This window comes from Gracilinanus agilis, chromosome 1 (genome assembly GCF_016433145.1).
Source record: "Gracilinanus agilis isolate LMUSP501 chromosome 1, AgileGrace, whole genome shotgun sequence".
Lineage (NCBI taxonomy): Eukaryota > Metazoa > Chordata > Mammalia > Didelphimorphia > Didelphidae > Gracilinanus > Gracilinanus agilis.
In genome coordinates, this window is record NC_058130.1 from 516,204,391 (window position 1) to 516,228,529 (window position 24,139).

At 35.8% G+C, this 24,139-nt stretch overlaps 1 protein-coding gene across 4 annotated transcripts in view; it reads left to right on the top strand.

Annotated features, from left to right (window-relative positions):
- The first annotated feature begins 896 nt into the window (after window positions 1-896).
- Window positions 897-24,139, top strand: part of LYPLA1 (lysophospholipase 1) — a 45,721-nt gene continuing 22,478 nt past the window's right edge. For 3 of the 4 annotated variants that reach the window (XM_044666272.1, XM_044666280.1, XM_044666296.1), the window contains exons 1-4: window positions 897-1,019; window positions 2,016-2,047; window positions 16,777-16,842; window positions 20,269-20,316. In XM_044666272.1, the coding sequence (XP_044522207.1) occupies window positions 951-1,019; window positions 2,016-2,047; window positions 16,777-16,842; window positions 20,269-20,316 (215 nt within the window). In that variant the 5' untranslated portion in view covers window positions 897-950. The remainder of the gene's footprint in view (window positions 1,020-2,015; window positions 2,048-16,776; window positions 16,843-20,268; window positions 20,317-24,139) is intronic. The other variant, XM_044666289.1, reaches the window with a different exon arrangement.

Here is a 24,139-nt window from a genome sequence, read left to right on the forward strand (position 1 = left end):
ATCATATCTCAAACTATCCTGTCGCATGACAGTAATATGGGATCTCAAAACACCAAAACAAAGGGTGAGGCTCATGATCCGGACAACGAACCCCATTCGGATGAACACAATCATTCAGGTACAGCTCCAGACCCAGGTCGGAGAATCAACCCAGACCAACACCTATATTACCCCTTCTCCTCCTAATGACTTGTTTCCCTTGTAATTACGAGGTCCCTGGTCCCAAGCAAAAGGACGGTTCTCAAGGCGTCCTCCCCGAACCCTGGCATTCAATTTTCTACCCTACAGGAGGCCGTCAGCGTCAACAGGCTTCTATGGAGACAGGGTGAGAGAGAGGAATACCCTAGCACAGTGGGGGTCGGTAAAATAGAAGAGGTGACTCCAAGCACTCAGTCGGACGTCGCTTACTCCTAGCTACAGCAACACCTTTACCGTCAGCCTTTAAGAGCCGTACCTCTGCCCCGCCAGTGCCCGTCTACGCGCTCTCCCACAGAGCATGCGCGCGGGTCTTGGACGCCCTGGTTTCTCAGGGTATTGGGGGTGGGGGATGACCGGGAGGAGGTCTCGGAACTGAGAGGGAGTTCGCGCGGGCGCAGCCCGCCAGCCTTTGGCCTAAGTTGTCCTCAGCCAATCAGATGACAAGAAAGGAAGGGAGCTATTGTGACCTGAGAGGTGGGGTAGTCTGACAGAGGGGGATGAAGGCGGGATGTAGGAGGGGTGGGAAATGGGCGTCCCTCACTACCTCAGAGCTCGCGCCATGGACCTGCCGGAAGGGGGGGCCACCACCACCGCCCCTGTCCCGGCCGCCGGCGCCGCGCGCTCTCGATCCTGGGCGCGCGCGCCTGGTCGAGGGAGGGTCCGGGAAACGATCCTCGCATGCCCTCTGTAACAAGGCCGCCCTCCCCCATTCCCTTCCGGTTCCGAAGCTGGTTGTCGGTTGAACCCGGTGTATGTGTGGTAACAACATGTCGGCGCCGCTCCCTGCCATAGTCCCTGCAGCTAGGAAGGCAACTGCAGCGGTAAGTGTCTGGGTAGGTGAGGTGCGCGGCGCCGGGACGGCGGCGAGGAATTGGAGTTCCTGATCTGGGGTCTCATCTTTTGCCAAGTCTTGTGGGGAAGCTTCCCCTGGGGCGCCCCAGCCGCCGGACTTGGCCCGCTCCGACTGGAGCTGGCTCCAACCCCCGGTGTCTTCTGCATTGCGGAGGCGGGCGGGACTCGGTCCCCCCCCTTCCGACTAGCTTTGCTTTTTATTTTCTCGGGCTCTTTAGGGCGTGGGTGGCGGGGAAGGGGATTTTATTGATTTCTTATTTAATTGAACTCCCTTGGGCTTCTTCGAGTGGACTCTGGAGTGCAGTTTGTTCCCAGAACGAAGTCTCCCTCCCCTCTCCTGAGATTTTCACCAAAGTTCCCGGTAATAGCTGCCCGCCTCATCCCCAAGGGATAAATCAGCCCTCATTCAGGCTCTTCTTTCTCAACAAATCAAGAGGATTCTGGAAAGGAAATGCACTGAGTGAGACGAAGGAGTGCTGATTTGGCGAATTTTGTCTGTTTCTGAGAGTTTAAAACGCAAGTTGCCTTGAAGGAATGTGTGGAGGAAAATTCTACAGTTTGATGCGGAGATCTTTGACTGATAACTGTGGTTAATAGTTTATGTATGTATCTAAGTTGATATAGAAGCCAGAGATTTTTCTCCGTATAAATAGGGTGTTTTGCACTCAGGTGTTTTTTTTTTCTCATTGTGGGAAGATTTATCGCACTTTACAAACATAAATTAATTCTTAGTACTCCAGGGAATAAAGTAGACCAGAAGTATTAAGGGCATTTTAGAATGAGGCCCATGGAGCTTAATTAATATGCTGAAGATAATACAGTAAATTTTCAGGGGAGCTGGGAATAGGATTTGCAAGTCCTGGTTTTATACTCTAATCTTTGAAACAAAAAGAAAATGTGTTGTAATGATTCTTTGTGGTTTATTTAGGTGGTGCTTAATTTTAATTTTTGCTGTTTTGGTCTAGGTTATTTTTCTTCATGGATTAGGAGACACGGGGTAAGTACAAGGAATAATAATGAGTAATAAAACTGTAGCATACAAACTAGCTTGTTGCTTTTTAAATGTATAAGAAGTCTTAATATTCAGTGATTGTAATATCACATAGAATTTGTTGCAGACATTTTAAATGAGTAAAATAACATAAATATTTCTTTGAAGCAGTTGGTGGTGGAGTGGATAGTGCTGAATCTGGAATCAGGGACAACAGTTCAAAAGTGGCCCTAGACACTTCCTAGATGTGTGACCCAGGGCAAGTCACTTGAACTTTTTTTGCCTGAGTTTCCTCACCCCTGAAATGGGGAGAATAATGACACCTACTTGGGTTCTGAGGATAAAATGGGATAAAGTTTGTCAAGCTTTTAGCACTGTGCCTGGAACATTGAAAGCATTTAATAAATACTTATTTCCTTCCTGTCCCTTCCCTTTGTTAGTAATCATTTAATTCAGCAAACATTCATTAAATCCTTGAGATAAGCACATAGGAGCCATTCAGACTCTAGTCACCAGAAGTTTGTAATTTAGTAGAAAGAAGGGGCAAGCTCATAAAATAAGCCATGGAGAGGGGATGGAAGTACAGGATAAAAGTTCTATGAGAAATTTGATTAGGAAGTGATCCTTTGAAAGAAAGCATTATTGAGATTTGAAGGAAGAGACATTAAAAGATTGGTGGTGGTGGTTTCATGCCCTTTGCAGGCATGAGAACTTGTACTTAGAAGAAAAAAGAACTGAAGCTAGTCTAGTTAGGCTGGAATGTAGTTTATATAAAGGGAAGATGAGATAAGACTGGAACCAGATTGAAGAATGTCTTAAATGCTAAAATCAGGAGTTCAGCAGGAAAATGGGAAAGCTTCTTAACATTTCGAGCAGAGAAGTGGCATGATGTTGATACATTTAACAAGGTTACTAAGGTTACTTGAGTGTGGATGGTGGCTAGAAAGACCAACTAGGAGATCAATAAAAGTTTAAGTGAAAGTTGAGAGCATTAACTGTGGTGGTTACAGTGGATAAGGAGAAAAGGGGTTGAACAGGAGAGTTTGCAAAGGTAAGAAAGAAATGAATTTGGCAACTAACTGAATCTGTAGGGTGAAAGAGAGATAGAAAAGGATAAGATGAATCCAAGGTTACCAAACTGAGTAAGGAGGACAGTGCCATTAAGAGAAATGGGGAAAGAGAGAGGAGAATGTTACCAGAGAGTACTTTACTTTTAGACATTTGAGATACTTGTAGGAAATCCATGTAGAAATATATATATATATATATATAGCAGCTAACTCTGGGGAAGAGGTTGGGATTTGGGAGTCATCTCTACCAGAAGTGATAATTAAAACCCAGACAATAGAAAAACTCAATAAAAAGAAAAGAGTAAAAGATATACAACTGGGGCCTAGGATGGAAGCTTGGGGATATTTCCACACATAAGAGGCAGAATAAGGAGTAGTCAGAAGAAAACTTTGAGACTACAGAGCCATGGAAGCCAAGGGAAGAGAGTATTAAAAAGGAGAGAGGTGGTTTACTGTTAGTACTTCAGACAGATTAAGAGAAAGAAAGTCTCTTGGATTTCATGATAAAAGAGGTTATTAATGACTTCTAAGATAATTTTTTCAGTAGACTGATATGGAGAGAAGACAGGTTGGAACATTTATTCTCCAGCTGCATGTTTAACTTTTCATTCTTTTTTATCTATGAGGCATTCAGACTTTGAAAAAATTATTTTCCTGAAAGACATTGGCATATTGGAAGTAGTGTTTAGAAGAAAAGGCAGTTCTTTTTTTTTTTTTTTTTTTTTTTTTTTTTACACCCTTGTACTTCGGTGTATTGTCTCATAGGTGGAAGATTGGTAAGGGTGGGCAATGGGGGTCAAGTGACTTGCCCAGGGTCACACAGCTGGGAAGTGGCTGAGGCCGGGTTTGAACCTAGGACCTCCTGTCTCTAGGCCTGGCTCTCACTCCACTGAGCTACCCAGCTGCCCCTGAAGAGGCAGTTCTTATCTTGCATAGATGGAATTTCTGAGCAGATAAGAATGAAGGTAGTTATAGTAATGGTATGGGTCGAGGAAGATAAAGAGTGGTAGATTTGGAGAAGGAAAGGTTAGAGGCTATGTGTGACCCAGGATAATCCTAGAGATATTAGAAATAATGTTCTGATCTCAGGAAATAAAGAAGGCTTGTTTTAAAGAGTAGGAGAGGCAAACTCCAAATGTTATAACACTTAACATTATTGAGACAAAATTTCAGAGGTAGGAAGGATGAGACTACCTATGTATTGCAGTACAACCTTATTTTACAAATCAGGAAACACTATGAGAGTAACTTGAGGCCCACACAATCCATTGAGTCTTAGCTAACTAACTCTACTAGTTTTACCATTATTTGGATTTTCTGTTGTTGCTTAATTTATAATAGTAATAAGTAACATTTATACATAACCCATTAATATTTGCAGAAGAGTTAATATATATTATTTTATTAGATCCCTCACATCAGCTCTGTGGAAATATGTGATTATTATGTCCCCATTTTACAGATGAGGAAACTGAGGCTGTGAGAGTTTAAGAGCTAGTAAATGGAAGCATATTAAGAATAAACAAGGATAAGACTAACAAAACTGCGATCACAGAACAAAACCTTAGAAGAAAAAAAAATTAATAAAATTTGAAACAAAACAGCCCCTTAATCTTAATGCCTAAAGTGAATGGATTGAACTTGGTTAAGTTCATTAAGTTGATTGAACTTAAGGAACTTTCCAGGTTGAAAAAATTGTGTGTTTCCAAATATTCTGATGTGGCTACAAGAGTTAGGATTTACATAACCTTTAAATTGTCCTTTGCTTTGTTTTGGTAAAAGGACTGCCAGCTTTCTCCCAGTAGCCAGGTACTGTTGTGAAAGTGACAGGCTGCTTTTGTCAGAGAAGACCTCATGAAAAAACTAGTATAACTAAACTTTTATAATCAAAACCACAGGGTTTTGGGTTTTTTTTTTTTTTTAAACCTCTTGCCTTCCATCTTAGACTCGATACTGTGTATTGGATCCAAGGCCGAAGAGTGATAAGGTCTTAGGTAATGGAGGTTAAGTGACTTTCCCAGGGCCACACAGTGAAAAAGTATCTGAGACCAGATTTGAACCTGGGACCTCATGTCTCTAGGTCTGGCTCTCAATCCACCGAGCCATCCAGCTGCCCCTGAAACCACAGGGGTTTTAAAAAAATGGGAGGAATTTGTGATGAAAGGATAAGATTTGGCAGCTAATTGGGTTTGTTGGATAAAGGGGGAAGAGTCAAAGATGATTCAAAGGTTATATTCCTGGGTGAGGATGGTGGTGTTATTAATAAGAAGTAGGGGGAATTAAAATTTCTAGACCTTATGCATTGCTTTAAGCAACTTTATAAGACCATTCATAGTGAACAGAAGCAAGAACCTCTACTAAACTACTAACAGTTGTATGAGTGAACAAAATTTAGTTAGAGGCATAAAGAAGCTGGAAAAATAAGATGAGTCTACCTTTGGGTAAAACTAGTATGTTTCAGTGTCATGCAGTAGACAATATCCTGCCAACCCCCTTTCTTTGTTATTACTAGAGCAAAGCAGAGGGCAGAGAAAAGTGCATGTAGCCAGATACTGAAAAGGAAATAGTGACATGTTAATTGGTTTTTTAAAGTCTCTCACTAGTTCTATAATCTAAGTATAACCTTGTGATTTTGGAAGAGGCATCAGACATTCAAATTAGAAAAGGCCAGACTCAGCAATTTTGTAAGTCTGAAACAAAATATTCATGCTGAGTTAATATACTGTAACTTCATTTATTAGACTAAGTGGTACTGGTGGACCTGTTCTTGCTTATAATTTAATGTAAGATTTTAGGGGAGAGTACATAGTTTAAAATTTTAAATAAATGTAGTATATATCTTATTATATCAACTCTTTAAAATGAAGCATAATTTTAAAGATACATTTAACTTCACATGGGCTTTCTGTATAGCTGATTACCCATACATGTAAAATAAGGATAATGATAGCACCTACCTCCCAAGGTTGTTTTGAGAATGAAATTAGATAATTGTAAAGTGCTTTGCAAACTTTAAAGTGCTGTATAAATGCTATTATAATTAATCCTGGAGACATTTTCAGAAAGTAAAGCTTATCCATTGACTTAGTTAGGATTAAATCTTGCAAAAATCCTAGTATCATCACAGTTACTAATAAAGCAAACTTTGTTTCTGGAGGTCATAAGAAACCAGACCTAGTTGATGGTAATGCTAAATAAAAGTAATACTAGCCAGCATTTATATAATTCTGTAAGGTTTGCACATAACTTTAACAAATGTCTCATTTTATCCTTTCAACAACCCTGGGAGTGTTATCATCTCTACTTTTTACAGATGAGGAAACTTAAGGCTAAGGCAAACATGTTAAGTGACTTGCCTAGGGACATAGGGGAAGTGTGTATTAGTTGGGATTTGCATTTGGGTCTTCTTAACTCCGAATATAGCCTAATATTTGGTGTGCTATCTTTATGCTACCTAATAATACAAATATAGTTAATGCTGTACCAGCTCTTGCTTATTTTGTTTTTTTTGGAAAAAAAAATGTTCTTCAAGCTAAATCTTCAGTGCTGTGCCAGAGAAACAATTTCTATTTTCAGGAGTTATGCAATGTGTTGAATGGTGAAATTGTTAGTTATGTTTGATCAGCAGGGTAAGGCAAAATATTTGAAGGAAAAAAGGCAGCAAATAGTTTAGTATTTAAGTATACTAATTAAAGTACAGTTAACTGAGATTTTAAAAAAATTAACTTATTTATTTTGAATATTTTTCCATGATTCCATGATTAATGATCTTTCCCATTCCTTTTCCCTCTCCCCTCCTGGAGCTGACAAGCAATTCTACTGGGTTATACATGTATCATTGTTCAAAATGTATTTACATATTACTTATGTTTGCAATAAAGAGTGATCCTTTAAAGCCAAAACCTCGATCATATCCCCACTGAACTATATGATCAATCATGTGTTTTTCTTCTGCGTTTCTAATCTCACAGTTCTTTCTCTGGATGTGGATAGCGTTCTTTCTCATTAGTTCCTCTGGATTGTCCTGGATCATTGCATTGCTGCTAGTAGAGAAGTCTGTTACATTTGATTTTGCCAAAATGTTTAACTTTCTGTATACAGTGTTCTCCTGGTTCTGCTCTTTTCACTCTGCCTCAGTTCCTGGAGGTCTTTCCTGGACTTCACATAGAAATCCTCCAGTTCATCATTCCTTTCACCCCAATAATATTCTATCACCATCAGATACCACAATTTATTCAGCCATTCCCCAGTCGAGGGACACCCCCTCATTTTCCAGTTTTTTTGCCACTACAAAGAGCATGGCTATAAATATTTTTGTAGAGACTTTTTTTTAGTCTCTTTGGGGTACAAACCCAGCAGTGGTATTGCTGGATCAAAGGGCAGGAACTCTTTTAAAGCCCTTTGGGCATAGTTTCAAATTGCCTTTCAGAATGGTTGGATCAATTGAGAACTCTACCAGCATTAGTGTCCCAATTTTGCCACCTTCCTTCCAACATTTATTATTTTCCTTTGCTGTCATAGTGGCCAGTCTGCTAGGTGTGAGGTGATACCTCAGAGTTGTCTTGATTGCATTTCTCTAATCAGGAGGGATTTAGAACATTTTTTTCATGTGATTATTGATAGTGTTGATTTCTTCATCTGAAAACTGCCTATTCATATCCCTTGACCATTTATTGTTTGGGGAATGGCTTGATTTTCTGTAAATTTGACTTATTAACTGAGATGTTTTAAGGAATAGTTTGTTACAGATAATTGAATATTCTAATTCATTTGGCGCTTACTAGAAAAAACTTTATTTCAACCCATTTTTTTTGCAAATATTTCTATAAAAATATTAGTTACTATAGTAACATTATTACTTAGTATAATACCACAAAGTATTAGTTTTATGGTAGTTAATGTAAATGACCCTTCAGTGCTTCAAGGTCTTAATTTTGAAGATGAATACTTGTTCGAAACTGTAGATGAGAAGAATTAGGGGTTTTTACTGGTTATCTACTGACATTGTGCTCTCTTCCATAGAATATACACTGGAGGTTGACTAAATAATCAAAGTGAATTTGTTTTCTTAATGTTTCTTTTTCCTAGAAGGGGGGAAGTGAGAAAAAATTTTTGGATAGCAAGGAACCTTTTTGGTTTGGTTTTGGTTTTTTTATTTTTTGTTGGGGTTTCAATGTTTTAAACATCCTGCATTTCTATATTAAGCAGTCACTAAGAGTCATAAGTTAACCATATTTTGCCTATATAGTTGACACATTATATTTAGACATTCAGAACGAGAAGCAAAGTATCTTTTAATTAAATCTTGTGGACAACTCATGCTAAATTCAGAGCTTGTAGTTAATATTAACTTGTTTATGGTCCATTGGTAGTATAGTATAGTATAAAGAAGACTGGATTTATAATCTGAGGATCTGAGTTGAATCCCTTCTCTGTACTACTATCTCTAGGACCTTGAGTAAATTGCATTACACCTCTAGGCCTATTTCCTCATCTGCAAAATATGAGGAGTTTGTAGTGAATGATCTCTTAAGATTTCTTGTAACTCAAAATCTTATCATAACATGAATGTTTTTTGTTGTTAGCTACTAGAGCCTAGAAAGATTTGCTATCTGATAAGTAGTAATATTCAAGTAATTATTGTTATATAACATTTTTTGTTATTTTGATGCAGAACATAAGTTGACTGCAGATTGCTTCCACATTTATAATATATGAAGACAAGACTATAGAGTTGAAACCCCAACAAAAATTATTAAGGGTGATATAGTTGTTGACTACCCATAACAAAAATTTGACTATAATTTTTTTAGTTTAGGTTGATGGTACATATTTACAATGCAACCTTTTCAAATGAATGATAACTGTTTCAGGCACTTGATTTTGAAAGGAGAAGTGTTAGGTTTCTTATGAAGACAATAGAAGATACTGAGATGATTCAAAGACTAGCTTTTTAGACTTGTTTGGAATTAATAAGAGGAGTTTCCTATTAGTAATTCTGTAATGAGAAATTTTATCTTAATGTACATCTTAAGCAAGTTCATTTGAGATATCAAAGTTGGTTTAAGTTGCCCATGTTTAATGATAAGATTGCATTCGGGTGAAGGGCAGGAGGAAGGGAAAGGAATAAATATTTTTATATAACACCTACTATGTGCCAGGCACTGTGCTAAGTATTTTTAACAGATATCTCATTTGATCCTCACAACAACCTTCAAAGTAGATCCTATTATTGTCCTCGTTTTACATTTGATGAAACAAAGGCAAACAAATTTAAGTGATCTGCTCAGATTTGTACAGCTAGTAAGTATCTGAAGACACATTTGAACTTGAGTCTTCATGACGGCAGGCCCAGAAATCTATCCCCTATTGCCATCAGCGCTAGCTCTATAAGAATATGCTAGAATACTTTTACCAAGGCTAGATGAAATTTAGGTAGGTAGAGAATATTTTGCTTCTATTAAAAATTGTATATACAATAGAGAAGAAAGTTTAAGAATTAATTACTTAAAGAAGTAAAATTACTTAAATAATACAAATATGTTTAATTTTCAACCGAAAAAACATTTTAAGTTCAACTAGTATAATAACTGTAGCTAACATTACAAAGCATACTTACATATATTATTTGATTTGATCTTTGCAACACCACAATGAAATGGATATTATCTTCATCTCCATTTTATAGATGAGGAAGCTGAGGTCAGGAGAGGTTATATGACTTAACCACCGTCACACAGTAAATGTCTGAAATCATGTTTTCTTGATTCCAAGTCCAGCACTTTCTTGTACTTTGGCATGTAGCTGCCTAATAATTTTAGAACACTTAAAAAATAGCCAAACTTTCTTCGTATTCTTAGAGTGAACTATCTAAAAGATCCTGTGCTGTTTCTGAATAAGTTGGTGATTCTGGTGGCTCTTCTGATCTGTAAAATAAGTGAATTAGAATCTCAAGAGTTGAAGGGATTTCACAGCCCCTCCAGCTCTGCCTGAAAAAGAATTCCCTATTGGGAAATTTTATAACTGGTTATCTGGCCTTTACTTGAAGATTTCCAGTAAAGGGAAATTCTTTCATTTTTGGATAACTATGATTGTTAGCACTTTTTTTCTTTAAGCCTAAATTAGCCTCTGAAATTTCTGCCCACTTTTCCTGGTTCTGTTTTCCATAGTCAAGCAAAATAAGTCTCATCAATCTTCAGTGTGACAGTCCATCAAATACTTAAAGACATCTATCATGATTTTTCCTGTCTCCTTTTCTCCAGGCTAAAGGTCCCTTGTTCTTTCAGCTTCTTCTCATCTTAAAGCCGTTTTTTAATATTCTGGTTTTCTTCTTCAGATTATCAATTCATTCCTAAAATGATGTCCAGATGATATCATTTCCCTTCTAAAGCTCCAGTTCTTTAACTCTGTTAATTTCATTTTGGATAAAATTTGAAGTATGACAAAAATTCTGACTTGAAACCTCTTATTTATAAATCTTTGGAGTACCAAAAGCTGCTACTTTGACTTCAGTTTAAAATCTTTTTGCTGTAGAGCTGTTACCTTATTAAAAAAAAAAAAGAACAATGTGCTTTTATGGAAGGAAAGCTGTGAAAGGGAAACACATGGTTGATGGTTAAAAATGGCAACAGTAGTTAAAATAAATTGGACAGGATCAGATTAGGATAGGGGGTCAGAAAGGAGTGAAAGATATAAATGGGTTTTGGTTCTGCTTATACAAGTAATATATTTGTGAGAAATTCATCTTCTTAACCATGTCACAGAATATTGGTAAATATTTTAATGGACTAGTCATTGGGGAAGAAAAGAGTGTACATTTAGAGATAAAGGAAAAAAACAGGTATATTCATCAACCAATATGTTTTTTCTTTTTTAACATTGCTTCTTTCAGTCCTTTAAAGAATTAGCAGAGTGCTAATAGTTCGTTATAATTTAACAAATGCTCTATCTTTGTTGAACTCTTTGTAGGGAAACAATTATCTCAGCTTATGGAGAAATTTGGTTTCTGTAATTTACTACTATTTTTATGTGATCTCCATGCCCCCCCATACTTTTTCCTTTCTTGAAAATTATTGAACTGAAACTTGGAAGTATTACAGCGCTGTTAGATATTTTATAATACTATAATCTTGTTTTGTTACAGAGGTTATATTTCTAATAGTACTACTACAACAAGTGAAGTTTATAGGTGAAACAGAAAATATGATAATTTGGAAGGAAAACAATAGAATTTTTAACATTGATTTTTTTTCCATTTCTCCAGTATGGACAGAGACATGCACACATGTGCACGTGCTCACACACAAACACAAACACACACACACACACACACACACACACACTCTTTTATTTCTTCTATTCCCATCTCTGGTAACAGAATAGCTAGCCTGACCAGAACTGTGTCTTACCTACATATTTAGTCTGTTATTTCTTTGTCAGAAGATAGCATAGCTCCTTTGGAATTATGGTTAATCATTACATTGATCACAATTCTTTGAGAGTTGTTCAATTTCATAGTGGTGATGTGGTTATAGTATAAATCGCTCTGGTTCTTCTCATTTCACTGCACATCAGTTGATGTAAGTTTTTCCAGATATCTCTGAAAACCATACCTTTTATTCTCATGACATAGTTGTGATCTTTATATTCATAATTTGTTCAACTATTTTCCAGTAGATTGACACCCTCTTAATTTCCAGTTCTTTGCCACTACAAAGAAAGCTGCTATAATTTCTTTTTTTTATATCCTTTTCTGTTAAAATTAGGGATATTGACCAAGTAATATTATCACTGGATCAAAGGATCTGCACAATTTAGTAACTTTTTGGGAAAAGTTTCAAATTGCTTTCTAAGTTTTCTTTTGCTTGTGACTATATTTTGTTGTTTCTCTTCATTATCAGTAAAATAATAAAAAATAAGCAGTGTTTAAAGGTTTGTAAAATGCTCTGCAAATATCTATTCTCTTCAACACATTTCAAAAATCACTAATATGCTTTGAAATGAAACTCATTGAGTTTTGCAGGGACTAGCTAAGAGGTAAATAATGAGTAATTATCAGTGGTGTAACTAAAGCTGTGGCATTAAAGTAGATATTCAGTTTGTGGATGGGTGAGGATAAACATGAAGGATTGAGAAGAGATTAATCTCTTCTCAGGTGAAGTAAATAATGTATAGTGATGTTGAAAGGATAAGGGATGAGTTTAGAAAGTCTATATTTCTTCAAATGGTGAAGCTCTAAGATAACCTTGAGGCACTGACTATAGCAAAAGAATGAATTTGGCACTACCACATAGTAGGCCAAGATTAGCACCTCAGTGTTTGTTAACGCCTTGGTTGTTGTGTGCCTTGGCAGTTAGAAAAATAAATAGGTCAGGTTCTAGCTTTGCCTAAATACTATGTTAATTTTTTTTAAAAAACCCTTACCTTCCATCTTAGAATCCATAATATATATTGGTTCTATGGCAGAAGAGTGATAAGGGCTAGGCAAATGGGGGCCAGGGTCACATAGCTAGTAAGTGTCTTGAGGTCAGAGTTGAACCTGTGACCTACCATCTCCTGGCCTGGCTCTCTATCCAATGAAGTACCTAGGTATCCCTCACTTTAACTTTTAAGGAAACATTCTTGCTTATTATTTGATATTTAGTAACAAATGTTTATAGAATACCTGCTATATTTATTGTATGGTGATTTTAATGAAACTTTCTAGGAAACTTTTTTTAATTTAAAAATTTTTATTTTAATTAATTAAATTTGAGCATTTTTCCATGGTTATAGGATTCATGTTCTACCCCTCCCCACCTCCCATCCCCTCCCATAGCCGACACACAATTCCAAAGGGTTTTACATGTGTCATCGATCAAGACCTATTTCCATATTAATTATATTTGTGCTAGGGTGCTCATTTTGAGTCAGTATCCCTAATTATATTCCCATCTTCCCATGTGATCAAGCAGTTGTTTTTCTCCCATAGTTCTTCCTCTGAATGTGGACAGCATTCTTTCTCATAGGTCCCTCATAGTGGGTCCTGGATCATTGTATTGTTGCTAGTAGAGAAGTCCATTATATTTGATTTTACCACAGTGTATCTGTCTCTGTGTAATGTTCTCCTGGTTGTGCTCCTTTCACTCTGCATCAATTCCTGGAGGTCATTCCAGTTCACCTAGAATTCCTCCAGTTCATTATTCCTTTGAGCACAATAGTATTCCATCACCAACAGATACTATTTGTTCAGCCATTCCCCAATTGAAGGGCATCCCCTCATTTTCCAGTTTTTTTTGTATTCGACTATAAACATTTTTGTACAAGTCTTTTTAAACTCTCATCTCTTTGGGGTATAAACCCAGCAGTGATATGGCTGGATCACAAAGGGCAGGCAGTCTTTTAGCGCTCTTTGGGCATAGTTCCAAATTGCCATCCAGAATGGTTGGATCAATTCACAATTCCACCAGCAATGCCTTAATGTCCCAATTTTGCCACATCCCCTCCAACATTTATTACTTTCCTTTGCTGTCATTTTAGCCAATCTGCTAGGTGTGAGGTGATACCTCAGAGTTGTTTTGATTTGCTTTTCTCTAATTATTAGAGATTTAGAGCACTTTTTCATGTGCTTATTCATAGTTTTGATTTCTTTATCTGAAAATTGCCCATTCATGTTTGTTTTTTTTGTACAATTGATTTAGCTCCTTATAAATTTGAGTAACTAGACCTTTGTCAGGTTAACAAAAATCTTTGTTATAAAGATTTTTTCCCCATTTGTTGCTTCCCTTCTATTTTGGTTGCATTGGTTTTGTTTGTACAAAACCTTTTTAATTTAATGTAATCAAAATTATTTATTGTACATTGTGTAATTTTTTCTAACTCTTGCTTGGTCTTAAAATCTTTCCCAAAGATCTGACAAATATACTATTCTGTGTTCACCTAATTTGCTTATAGTTTCCTTTTTTATATTTAAGTCATTCACCCATTCTGAGTTTATCTTGGAGTAGGATGTGAGATGTTGATTTTAAAACCTAATCTCTCCCATACTGTTTTCCAATTTTAGGACACTTTTAAAGTGCCATTTAGACTTATTTATATAGACCAAGACCAGTATAGTTTGACCATGACATACTTGTATCATATTTGCCACTTTCATTTGTTCCTACAAACTTTTTATATAGTATATTCAGTAAAATGAATAACTCATAATTCAGAGATCCAAAGCATATCAGGTGCCTCATATATGTCAGATATTATGCTAAAAAGAAAGACAATAATCCCTAGTCTTGGAGCCCAATCACAGAATTTCAGAGTGAAACAAGCTTTACTGAGTCTTGTAGTTTAACCCATAATTTAAAAAGAGTTCTTTGTGCAGGTGGGACAGCTATTCACCTTTACTTAAAGGCCTCCCCTGAGGAGAAACTTAGTCTCCCAAAATAGCCCATTCAACTTTCTGATGACCTTGAGTAGTTAGGAACTTTTCCCTGCCCAAGAAACATTCCCAGAAACATTCCCCAAATGTTTCTCTTTGCAACTTCATCTGGAGGCAAGTAGAGATGAAGTTTCATTCCTTTTCCACATGATAACCTTTCAAATTTAATCAGGACAGCTCTCCTGTTTTCCCTAAGATCCAAGCCTTTTCTTTTTCAAACTCAATATCCCCAAACTCAAAGATGATGTAGTGAAATAGCCTTATAATTTCATATATCATTTTAAAAGCTTTTTATGAAACAGTTAAATGTCAGCCATTCAGAATCATTTTGGAAGAGTTGATCTAGATAAGCTGACCTTTTTATACCCTTTTAATAGAATTTTCTTAACTTTTTTTGTATCAGATCATTTTGTCAGTTTGCAAAGCCTATAGATAGACTCTAATCAGAATAATTTTTTAAAATTTCAGATAGAAGTTAGTGAAATTTTTATTTTTTCTATCCAAGTTCTTGGACCTTCTGAAATTTATCCATGTATTTATTGCCTCAGGTTAAGAATCACTATTTTAGGAGCAACTGCAAAGAGAGACAGACCTGGAGACAGGAGGCCCTAGGCTCAAATCTAGTCTCATACTTCATAGCTTTGTGAACCCTAGAGTCACTTAATCCCAATTGCCTTGTTCTTACCACTCTTCTTCCTTGGAAACAGGTACTTACTATTGATTCTAAAACAGAAAGTAAGGGTTTTTTTGAAAAAAGAGAGTATCACAATAAATTTACAGTTTGTCCAGGAGAGGTAAGGAGTAGAAGGATGTTCTTTTAAAAACAAAGGAGAAAGGGGCAGCAAAGTGGTTGACAGAACGCCAGGCCTGGAGACCAGAGAATCCTAGATTCAAAATGACTTCAGGTACTTGGGACCCTGAGTCAGTCACTTAACCCCCATTGCCTCGCCATTACCACTCTTCTGCCTTAGACCCAATACTTAGTATCGATTCTAAGACAGAAGGTAAGGGTTTAGAAAAAAAGAGAAGGGTTTAATTCTTTTTTTTTTTCTGACTGAATTATGTATAATAGTGTTAAGCGAATTGTGCTCATGTTTTCTCTTGATAAAGGAGATCACATGAGGTGAAACATGTATAGTAAGAGAATGTTAGATTTGGCAATCTTTCTCTCTGATTTGGCAAGTTAAACTCTTTGAGCCTCATTTTTCTAAAATAAGAGTAATAATTTTTTTCTTAACCCTTATTTAACTAGGTTACTGAGAATGAAATAAAAAATGCCCCTTTCCTGTGTTCTTTAGGTTGCCCCCTGCTGTTCTAGCTTTAAAAATAAACTCCTATGCCTGGCTTTTTATAATTGGTTCCAACCTACCTTTCCAGTTTTCTTTTATATTATTCCTTTTTATAAACTTTACCGCCTAGCCAGACTATAATAGTAATTATTCCCTAAGATGACATTGACTTATTTGAGTTCATGCATTTGCACAAAATTATCTTTCATTCTTGGAAAATACTTTATCTTCATTTCTGCTTTTCAGATTCTTATGTATCACTAATTTAAAGAAATTTAGGTTTGACTCACTCCTCCCACTAATGCTAATGATATTTTTCCTAAAGTTACCTTGAATTAAAAGTTTTGTCTTTCTAATGCCTAGCACAATGTTGTACACATAAATTTTTGTTTGAATGGAATTGAATTAATCTGTGAATATATTTTGGAAAATGGTAAAGCTGTAAGAATGTAAGGCATTTGTACATAATGATGATGTTTTGGATGCTATAATCCTTTTGAAGTGTTCTGTTGCTTTACCAAAAAAAAAAAAAAAAAAGACATTGTATAATCCTTTTGGTGACAGGATGGTGTTTCCCCTGACTGATGACAAAATTGGATATGTAATTGTGTACAAGTCATTTAACCTCTCCGTGCCCCAAGCATCTTTATGACTAGAAACAACACAAAAGTTGGTAAACTGCATTGATAAATGGGGTTTCCTCATTGGGAGTTCCACCTATCAATAGAGTTATAAGTTTGGGTAAACAGAATCTTTATAATTCTTATAGTAGTGAACTTGTTTTTAATGCTGAAATTTTTTTTTAGTTTTGGAAGTTTTTTTTAAGTTAAAAGTATATTTTGAAAGGTTTTTTAAAAGAATAAACACTTGTTCTTAAGACTGTTTTTAAAAGTATTGTTCTTGACATTTAACATAAAACATTGTTTATCAAATGACTTTAAAATAATTTGAAATTTTCTCCATCAGGCATGGTTGGGCAGAAGCTTTTGCAGGTATCAGAAGTTCACATGTCAAATATATTTGTCCTCATGCGTAAGTATTTTTACTTAAGCTTTTTTTGTTAATAAGTCTGGGAAAGGTTGGAATAGTTTGACCAGGAAAAAAACCAAAACAAAAACTAGAGTGTTTTCTCTATCATTACCCTGAGACTTCAGATTCATCTCACTGCCAGAATCAAAGGTTTGAACTGTGATGAAATTGATACTTTTCCAAAAATGTATTTTGAAGGAAAATTTTATCTCAAAGGAATTAAGCATAACACTAATACTTTGATTGTGTCTTTATAATATTTTGTTACTATACAAGAGAATATTTTAAAAGCTGAAATATTGCTTTTTTTTTTTTAAACCCTTAACTTCTGTGTATATTAGCTCCTAGGCAGAAGAATGGTAAGGGTAGGCAATGGGTGTCAAGTGACTTGCCCAGGGTCACACAGCCATGAAGTGTCTGAGGTCAGATTTGAACCTAGGACCTCCCATCTCTAGGCCTGACTCTTGCTTTCTTAATATGAAATAAAAAACCCTCATTAGATTGGGAAAAAAATTCAGCAATAACCACTTAGGCTCACAACTTGAGAATTCATTAGTAATAATATCTAGATTGTAAGTTTCATGCTGGCAGGGACAGTGTAATAATTATCTTTATATCTTTTCCTCCTGTTGGCATTTTAAGATTGAATATGCAGAAGTTGAAAGATATCCACAACTCCTTTTTTTTTTTAACCCTTACCTTCCATCTTAGAATCAATACTGTTTATTGGTTCCAATGCAGAAGAGTGATAAAGGGGTAGGAAATGTGGATAAAGTGACTTGCTTAGGGTCACACAGGTAGAAATTGTCTGAGACCAAATTTGAGCCCAGGATCTCCAGTATCTAGGCCTGGCTCTTTGCTGAGCCACCTTTCTGCCCCTACAATTCATTTTGACCTGATTTACAAAGTTAAGTTTCTTACAATAAAAGTATATCTATAAAAGATTATTGTCAAGATCACCTATATATTTAAAATAATCTAACCAAAGAATTTACGTAGGTCCATAGTGTCTCATTATAATGAGATTTGAAATGTACAGAAAACCTGATTATCTGACTATTTGGAAGGAAGGCAAATTTGAACTTCTAAATCAAAAGAGGTAGCATGGTATAGAGGAAAAAGCCCCAAGTTTAAAGGTAGAGGACCTGAGTTGAAATTCTAGCTCTTTAATTTACTGCTTGTGTGACCCTGAGCAGTCAGTCACTTCACCAGATCTTGGCTTCCTTGTGTGTATAGATTAAATAGGTTCCTTTTAGCTCTCCATCTATATACCCTTATTAATTTTTGTGATTTTTATTTCATTGAAATATAAATAGTAATGATTAGGGTGTTAACATATTGTTGCTTAGTATAATTCCTTCGTAAAAGTCCTCTCTATAAGCCTACGGGACTTGCTGTAGAAAATAAAGAATGATTTGCAGCTAGTGAATCATTGTAAGCTGTATGAAAATTTATTCTGAACTATATTAAACATTTCCTATAATTGTTTACATTTTTATTACATTAGGCAAACTATAAATTTAGCTTATCTTTCATTTGAATTATCTCCGATTTAGGATTAATGGAGATGGAATCAATTAACTTTCAACTATATTTTGTGTATATTTGAAAGATATTTGTTGAGTGAAGGATGATTTGTTCGTCAGTTGGTTTCTATGGTAATCCTAGTTCTTAGAGATATCTAAAAATAAAAATTCCCTCACATTTCAGCCAAAATCATTTCCCTTTTACAAGACATTTTATTAATATTTAGTGATGGTGCTTATGTAGTTTTAAGCCTTTTTTGGTATAGGTATACTTTAAAGCCAAGATTCTCAACTTTGTGTTATAGACCACTTTGCAGTCTTGTGAGACTTATGACCTCAGAATAATGTTTTTAAATTCAGAAAATAAAGTTCATTGGTTTACATATGTAATAGATTCCTTGAAATCTATCTCAGGAGCTTCAGGTTAAGTATCTTTGTGATAGAGCAATACCATTCAAGAGGTTTGAGCACTGTGGTTAAATGAACAAGTGAAAAAAATTTATTAAACCCTAAGTGCCATGCAGTGTGTATAGTAGTGATCTTAATAAAATAACCTTAGTATCTTACTATTTTTGTAATCAGATATTATGTCATGAATGAGAATCCAGAATCTTTTTGCTTAGTAGTTTGGCACAGTAACAATTGATTTCCTGTTGTGTTGGAGAACTTTTCTATACTTTTTAGAATTAATGGTTTCTATTCTATACTAACAAATGTTGATACTGTTCACAAATTAAACTTTTATTGTTCATTTGTTCATTTTATTTTGTTTTTCAATTCAGTAATAGCCTCTCATCATTAAAAAAAAACCTTGTAAATAATAAGCCTATTCAAACAAAACAAATTTCCACATTGTCCATGCCCCCAAATATATATCTCATTTGTCATCTTGAATTAATTACTTCTCTCTTAAAAGGAGTAGTATTGGTTCATCATCATTTCTTTGGAATCATAGTTGTTCATTGCAATAATCAGAGATTTAAGTCTTTCAAAGTTGTTTATCTTTACAATGTTAAAATTTACTGAGTTACTCTCCTTATTCTGCTTTACTTCATTCTTCATCAATTCATACTTTAGAGTTCATTTTTTAAAGTAATATTCAACTAATGTCCAAATAGACTTTGTCAAAAAGTGTTGTAGAGTGTGGGGACAGCTGGGTAGCTCAGTGGATTGAAAGCCAGTCCTAGAGATGGGAGGAGCTCCTAGGTTCAAATATGGTCTCAGACACTTCCCAGCTGTGTGACCCTGGGCAAGTCACTTAACCCACATTGCCTACCCTTACCACTCTTCTGTCTTGGAGCCCATACACAGTATTGATTCTAAGGTGGAAGGTAAGGGTTTAAAAAAAAAAAAAAGAAAGAAAGAAAAGAGTGTGATGGTTCTTGCCTGAAATCACAACAGCGAGGGAGGCTGAGGCTGATGCTGATGATCTCTGTGTGGCCAGCACCTTTTGCCTATTGAGTGTTCACAAAAAGTTTAAGCATTAATGTGGTGATCAGTGAGTGGTTAAGGGAGGAGGAGGAGACCAGATTTCCTAAGGAGAGGAGAGCCAGGTCAGGTTGTTTGATCCTGTATTGATCAGTAGTCAGTAGTAGGATAGTTTCCTACTGATCTGTGAATAGTTTCCCTGCATTCCAACCTAGCAGAACTCTGAGAAGATCCAGTCTTTAAAAAAAAATTTTTTTTTGAAGGGCCTCTCAGAAGTAACAGGAAATGCAAACTGTAAATTAATAATTATGGTTTTTTATTGTGCAGAATAGACTTTAAGTAATTCGTTGTAATTGATAAAAATTAATAGTTCTTACTTTAATATTGAAATTACTGTTTTAATTGAAATAAAATTAATTTAAATAAAAAATTATTTATTTTTTCTTTTTCCTCTCCCCCCACACACCTATTAAAGACCGGTTATGCCTGTTACCTTGAATATGAAAATGGCTATGCCTTCTTGGTAAGTATATTCTTTAATAATAAGCTTGTCTTATTATTTAGATAGCATGACATAGTAGATCAGGAACTTGAAGACCTGAATTCAAATTCTCCCTCTTTATAACCCATTACTGGCTGTGTGACCTTGATCACTCAAGGCTCCAAGTTGCAGAGAAAGTACAGTTTGCATTGATAGAGGAAGTTATCTCCAGGAACTCCTTACACTAAGGATAGAATTATAAGATGGGGCAAAAAGAATAGGTAGGGGAATGTTCTATCAGAATAATTCAAGGATGGCTTTGTTTTGAATAGTTATCTATTTAAACATAAACATTTTTTTCAATTCTTTAATATAAATTTGGAAAGTTTTATGCTTTGGACATATGCTTAAGAAGTAGTATCATAGTAGCTCCAGAAATAGTTGAGGATAGGTGAGTACAGTGTCATGGAAATTGCTTTAATTATAAGTTACAACATAGATTGAATACTTATAAGAAACAACGTTGGAAATTTGTGTTGGTTGTTGTGCTATGAGTATAGTTAAAGAGGAAATAGGGGCAGCTGGGTGGCTCAGATAGAGCCAGGCCCAGAGATGGGAGGACTTGGTTCAAGTCTGTCCTTGGATATATTTCTTAGTTATGTGACCCTGGGCAAGTCACTTAACCCCCATTGCCCTAGCCCTTACCTTTCTTCTGTCTTGGAACAAATACACAGGATTGATATTAAGACAGAAGGCAAGAGTTTTTATTTTGTTTTGTTTTTTTTTTTAAGTGGAAATGGTTGATTACTTGGTAATAAATCAACAAATTAAGCTTGAAAGGTATGGGAATCATGATGAGGTTTTTAAAAGTAGATTTTCCTGAAAATCACACATCTGTGACCTAAGAAAAGATGAACAGACATAAGTAGTTCCTCTGCTGACTTGGAGAAGGAGGAAGCTATTCAACCTAGAACTATGAACACCAAGCACTATTGCAGTAACCATCAGTTTTTTTGTTTTTTTAAAATTTTATGTTCTTATTCTGCCTGTGGTAGTCAGTCACTAATTTGTCTTTCAAATATAAGTGGATTATCTTGCTAGAAAATGGTAATAGAATTGAGAAGAAGAAAATAAAGGGGCTTGAGGAATATTTCTATATGTTCTGACTTAGAAAAGAGGAAGAATTCTTTGACAGAAGAAAAAGTTCACAAAAAAAACCCAGAAATTAAAAGTTTCTGAAGGAATAAAAATGTCTTGATTTTTTTTTTTTTAGCTATTCTCTCCAAGCATTGTATACATATTTTGTTTCCTACTTTTTGTTAAAACAAATAAAACCGATATTTACATATTGGTTTTATTTGTGTGTGTGTATATATGTGTATATATATATGTATATGTTTTTTCTTGTCAGTACCCTTCATGAATTCCAGAAATGGAATTTTATGATAAAAGAACAGTGGAGTGATTTATTTTGCATAATTCTAGATTGTTTTCCAGAGCTATTGAACCAATTCACAGCGCCACCAGGTAGCATCTTTGCTAGTATGATGCATTTGAGGTGAATTTCTTAAGGGTTAATTTGTATTCATCTGATAGGGATTTTGAACATTTTTGAGTTGGTTGTTGAGAGTTTGTATTTTTTCTCTTGAAAACTTCTTATATCCTTTGACCATTTGACTAATGAGAAATGGCTTTCATTTAAGTATGTATATGTATCTATGTATATAAATGCTTGTACTAGTTTTTGGTATATTCAGATGACAATCTGTGATATTTAGTACAGAAATATTTTTGTTCTCTTAATGTCTCCCTCTGATTTTACCTTAGTTTGTCATGTAGAAGCTTTTTTTTTTTAAACCTTTACCTTTTTAAACCCTTACCTTCCGTCTTGAAGTTAATGTTGTGTATTGGCTCCAAGGCAGAAGAGTGGTAAGGGCTAGGCAGGGGGGTCAAGTGACTTGCCCAAGGTCACACAGCTGGGAAGTGTATGAGGCCAGATTTGAACCTAGGATCCTCCCGTCTCTAAGTCTGGCTCTCACTCCACTGAGCTACCCAGCTGCCTCTTTTGTAGAAGCTTTTAAACTTTATATTGTAATATCTATTTTGACCAAGTAGTTGTAGGACACACTGGCGATAGAAGTCGCAAAGTCAGGTCAGAAAATCTCTAGTACATTTTGGTTCAAGGACTAAAGGGGCTGTGACTGTGTTTGAGAGCTCAGTCCCCTTTCCCTTATCTTTGGGGAGAGTGGAAACATTATGAGCTATAAGAATTGATCAAGGGCACTTTGGGGAGAACATGAGATCCTGCAGCATTATGCTGGGATGTTTCTGCTGACCTTTACATTGCCACTGAGAGAGAATTTGTGTGCAGAGCTGAAATATTGTAGGGAAACACAGAACTGTCCTTTATTCTAGCCATAACATTTAAGGAATTTCAGTTGTTGTAGGGAGTTAGGTTAGAATCATGCTATCTCATTTTATTATGTTATTAGGACTGATAATCAAGACTGAGGTTAAGTCCAACAGAATGAGGCAAGATGCTGTACCTGTTGTTCTGTAGATAGACCCTAGTGAATTCTACACTCTCATCCCTTAGTGACATTGTCCTCCTACCCTCTTGTGGGCAGATGAATCTTTTTTTTTTCCTATTATGCTTTCTTTTTTTTTTTTAATTTGAAAACTTTTATATAATTAATTTATTTAGGATATTTTTCCATAGTTACATGATTCATGTTCTTTCCCTCCCCTCCTTCTACCCCACTCCTTTAGCCAATGAGCAGTTTAATTGGGTTTTACATGTATTATTGATCAAGACCTATTTCCATATTATTGATATTTGCACTTGGGTGATTGTTTAAAGTCTACATCCCCAGTCATATCCCCATCGACCCATGCGATCAATCAGTTGTTTTTCTTTTCTTTTCTTTTTTTTTTTTTTTAACATTTATTAACATTTATTTTTTAGAAAAGTTAACATGGTTACATGATTCATGCTCTTACTTTCCCCTTCACCCCCACCCATGGCCAATGCGCATTTCCACTGGTTTTAACATGTGTCATTGATCAAGACCTTTTTCCAAATTGTTGATAGTTGCATTGGTGTGGTAGTTTCGAGCCTGCATCCCCCATCATTGTCCATCTCAACCCATGTGTTCAAGCAGTTGTTTTTATTCTGTGTTTCTATTCCCACAGTTCTTCCTCTGAATGTGGATAGTCTTCTTTCTCATAAGTCCCTCAGAATTGTCCTGGATCATTGCATTGCTGCTAGTAGAGAAGTCCATTACATTCGATTGTGCCACAGTGAATCTGTCTCTGTGTACAGTGTTCTCCTGGTTCTGCTCCTTTCACTCTGCATCAATTCCTGGAGGTTGTTCCATTTACATGGAATTCCTTCAGTTCATTATTCCTTTGAGCACAATAGTATTCCATCACCAGTATATACTACAATTTGTTCAGCCATTCCCCAATTGAAGGGCATCCCCTCATTTTCCAATTGTTTGCCACCACAAAGTGTGGCTATAAACATTTTTGTACAAGTCCTTTTCCTTATTATCACTTTGGGGTATAAACCCAGCAGTAGTATGGCTGGTTCAAAGGGCAGGCAGTCTTTTAGCGCTCTTTGGGCATAGTTCCAAATTGCCATCCAGAATGGTTGGATCAGTTCACAATTCCACCAGCAATGCATTAATGTCCCAATTTTGCCACATCCCTCCAACATTCACCACTTTCCTTTGCTGTCATTTTAGCCAATCTGCTAGGTGTGAGGTGGTACTTCAGAGTTGTTTTGATTCGCATTTCTCTAATTATTAGAGATTTAGAGCACTTTTTCATGTGCTTATTCATAGTTTTGATTTCTTTATCTGAA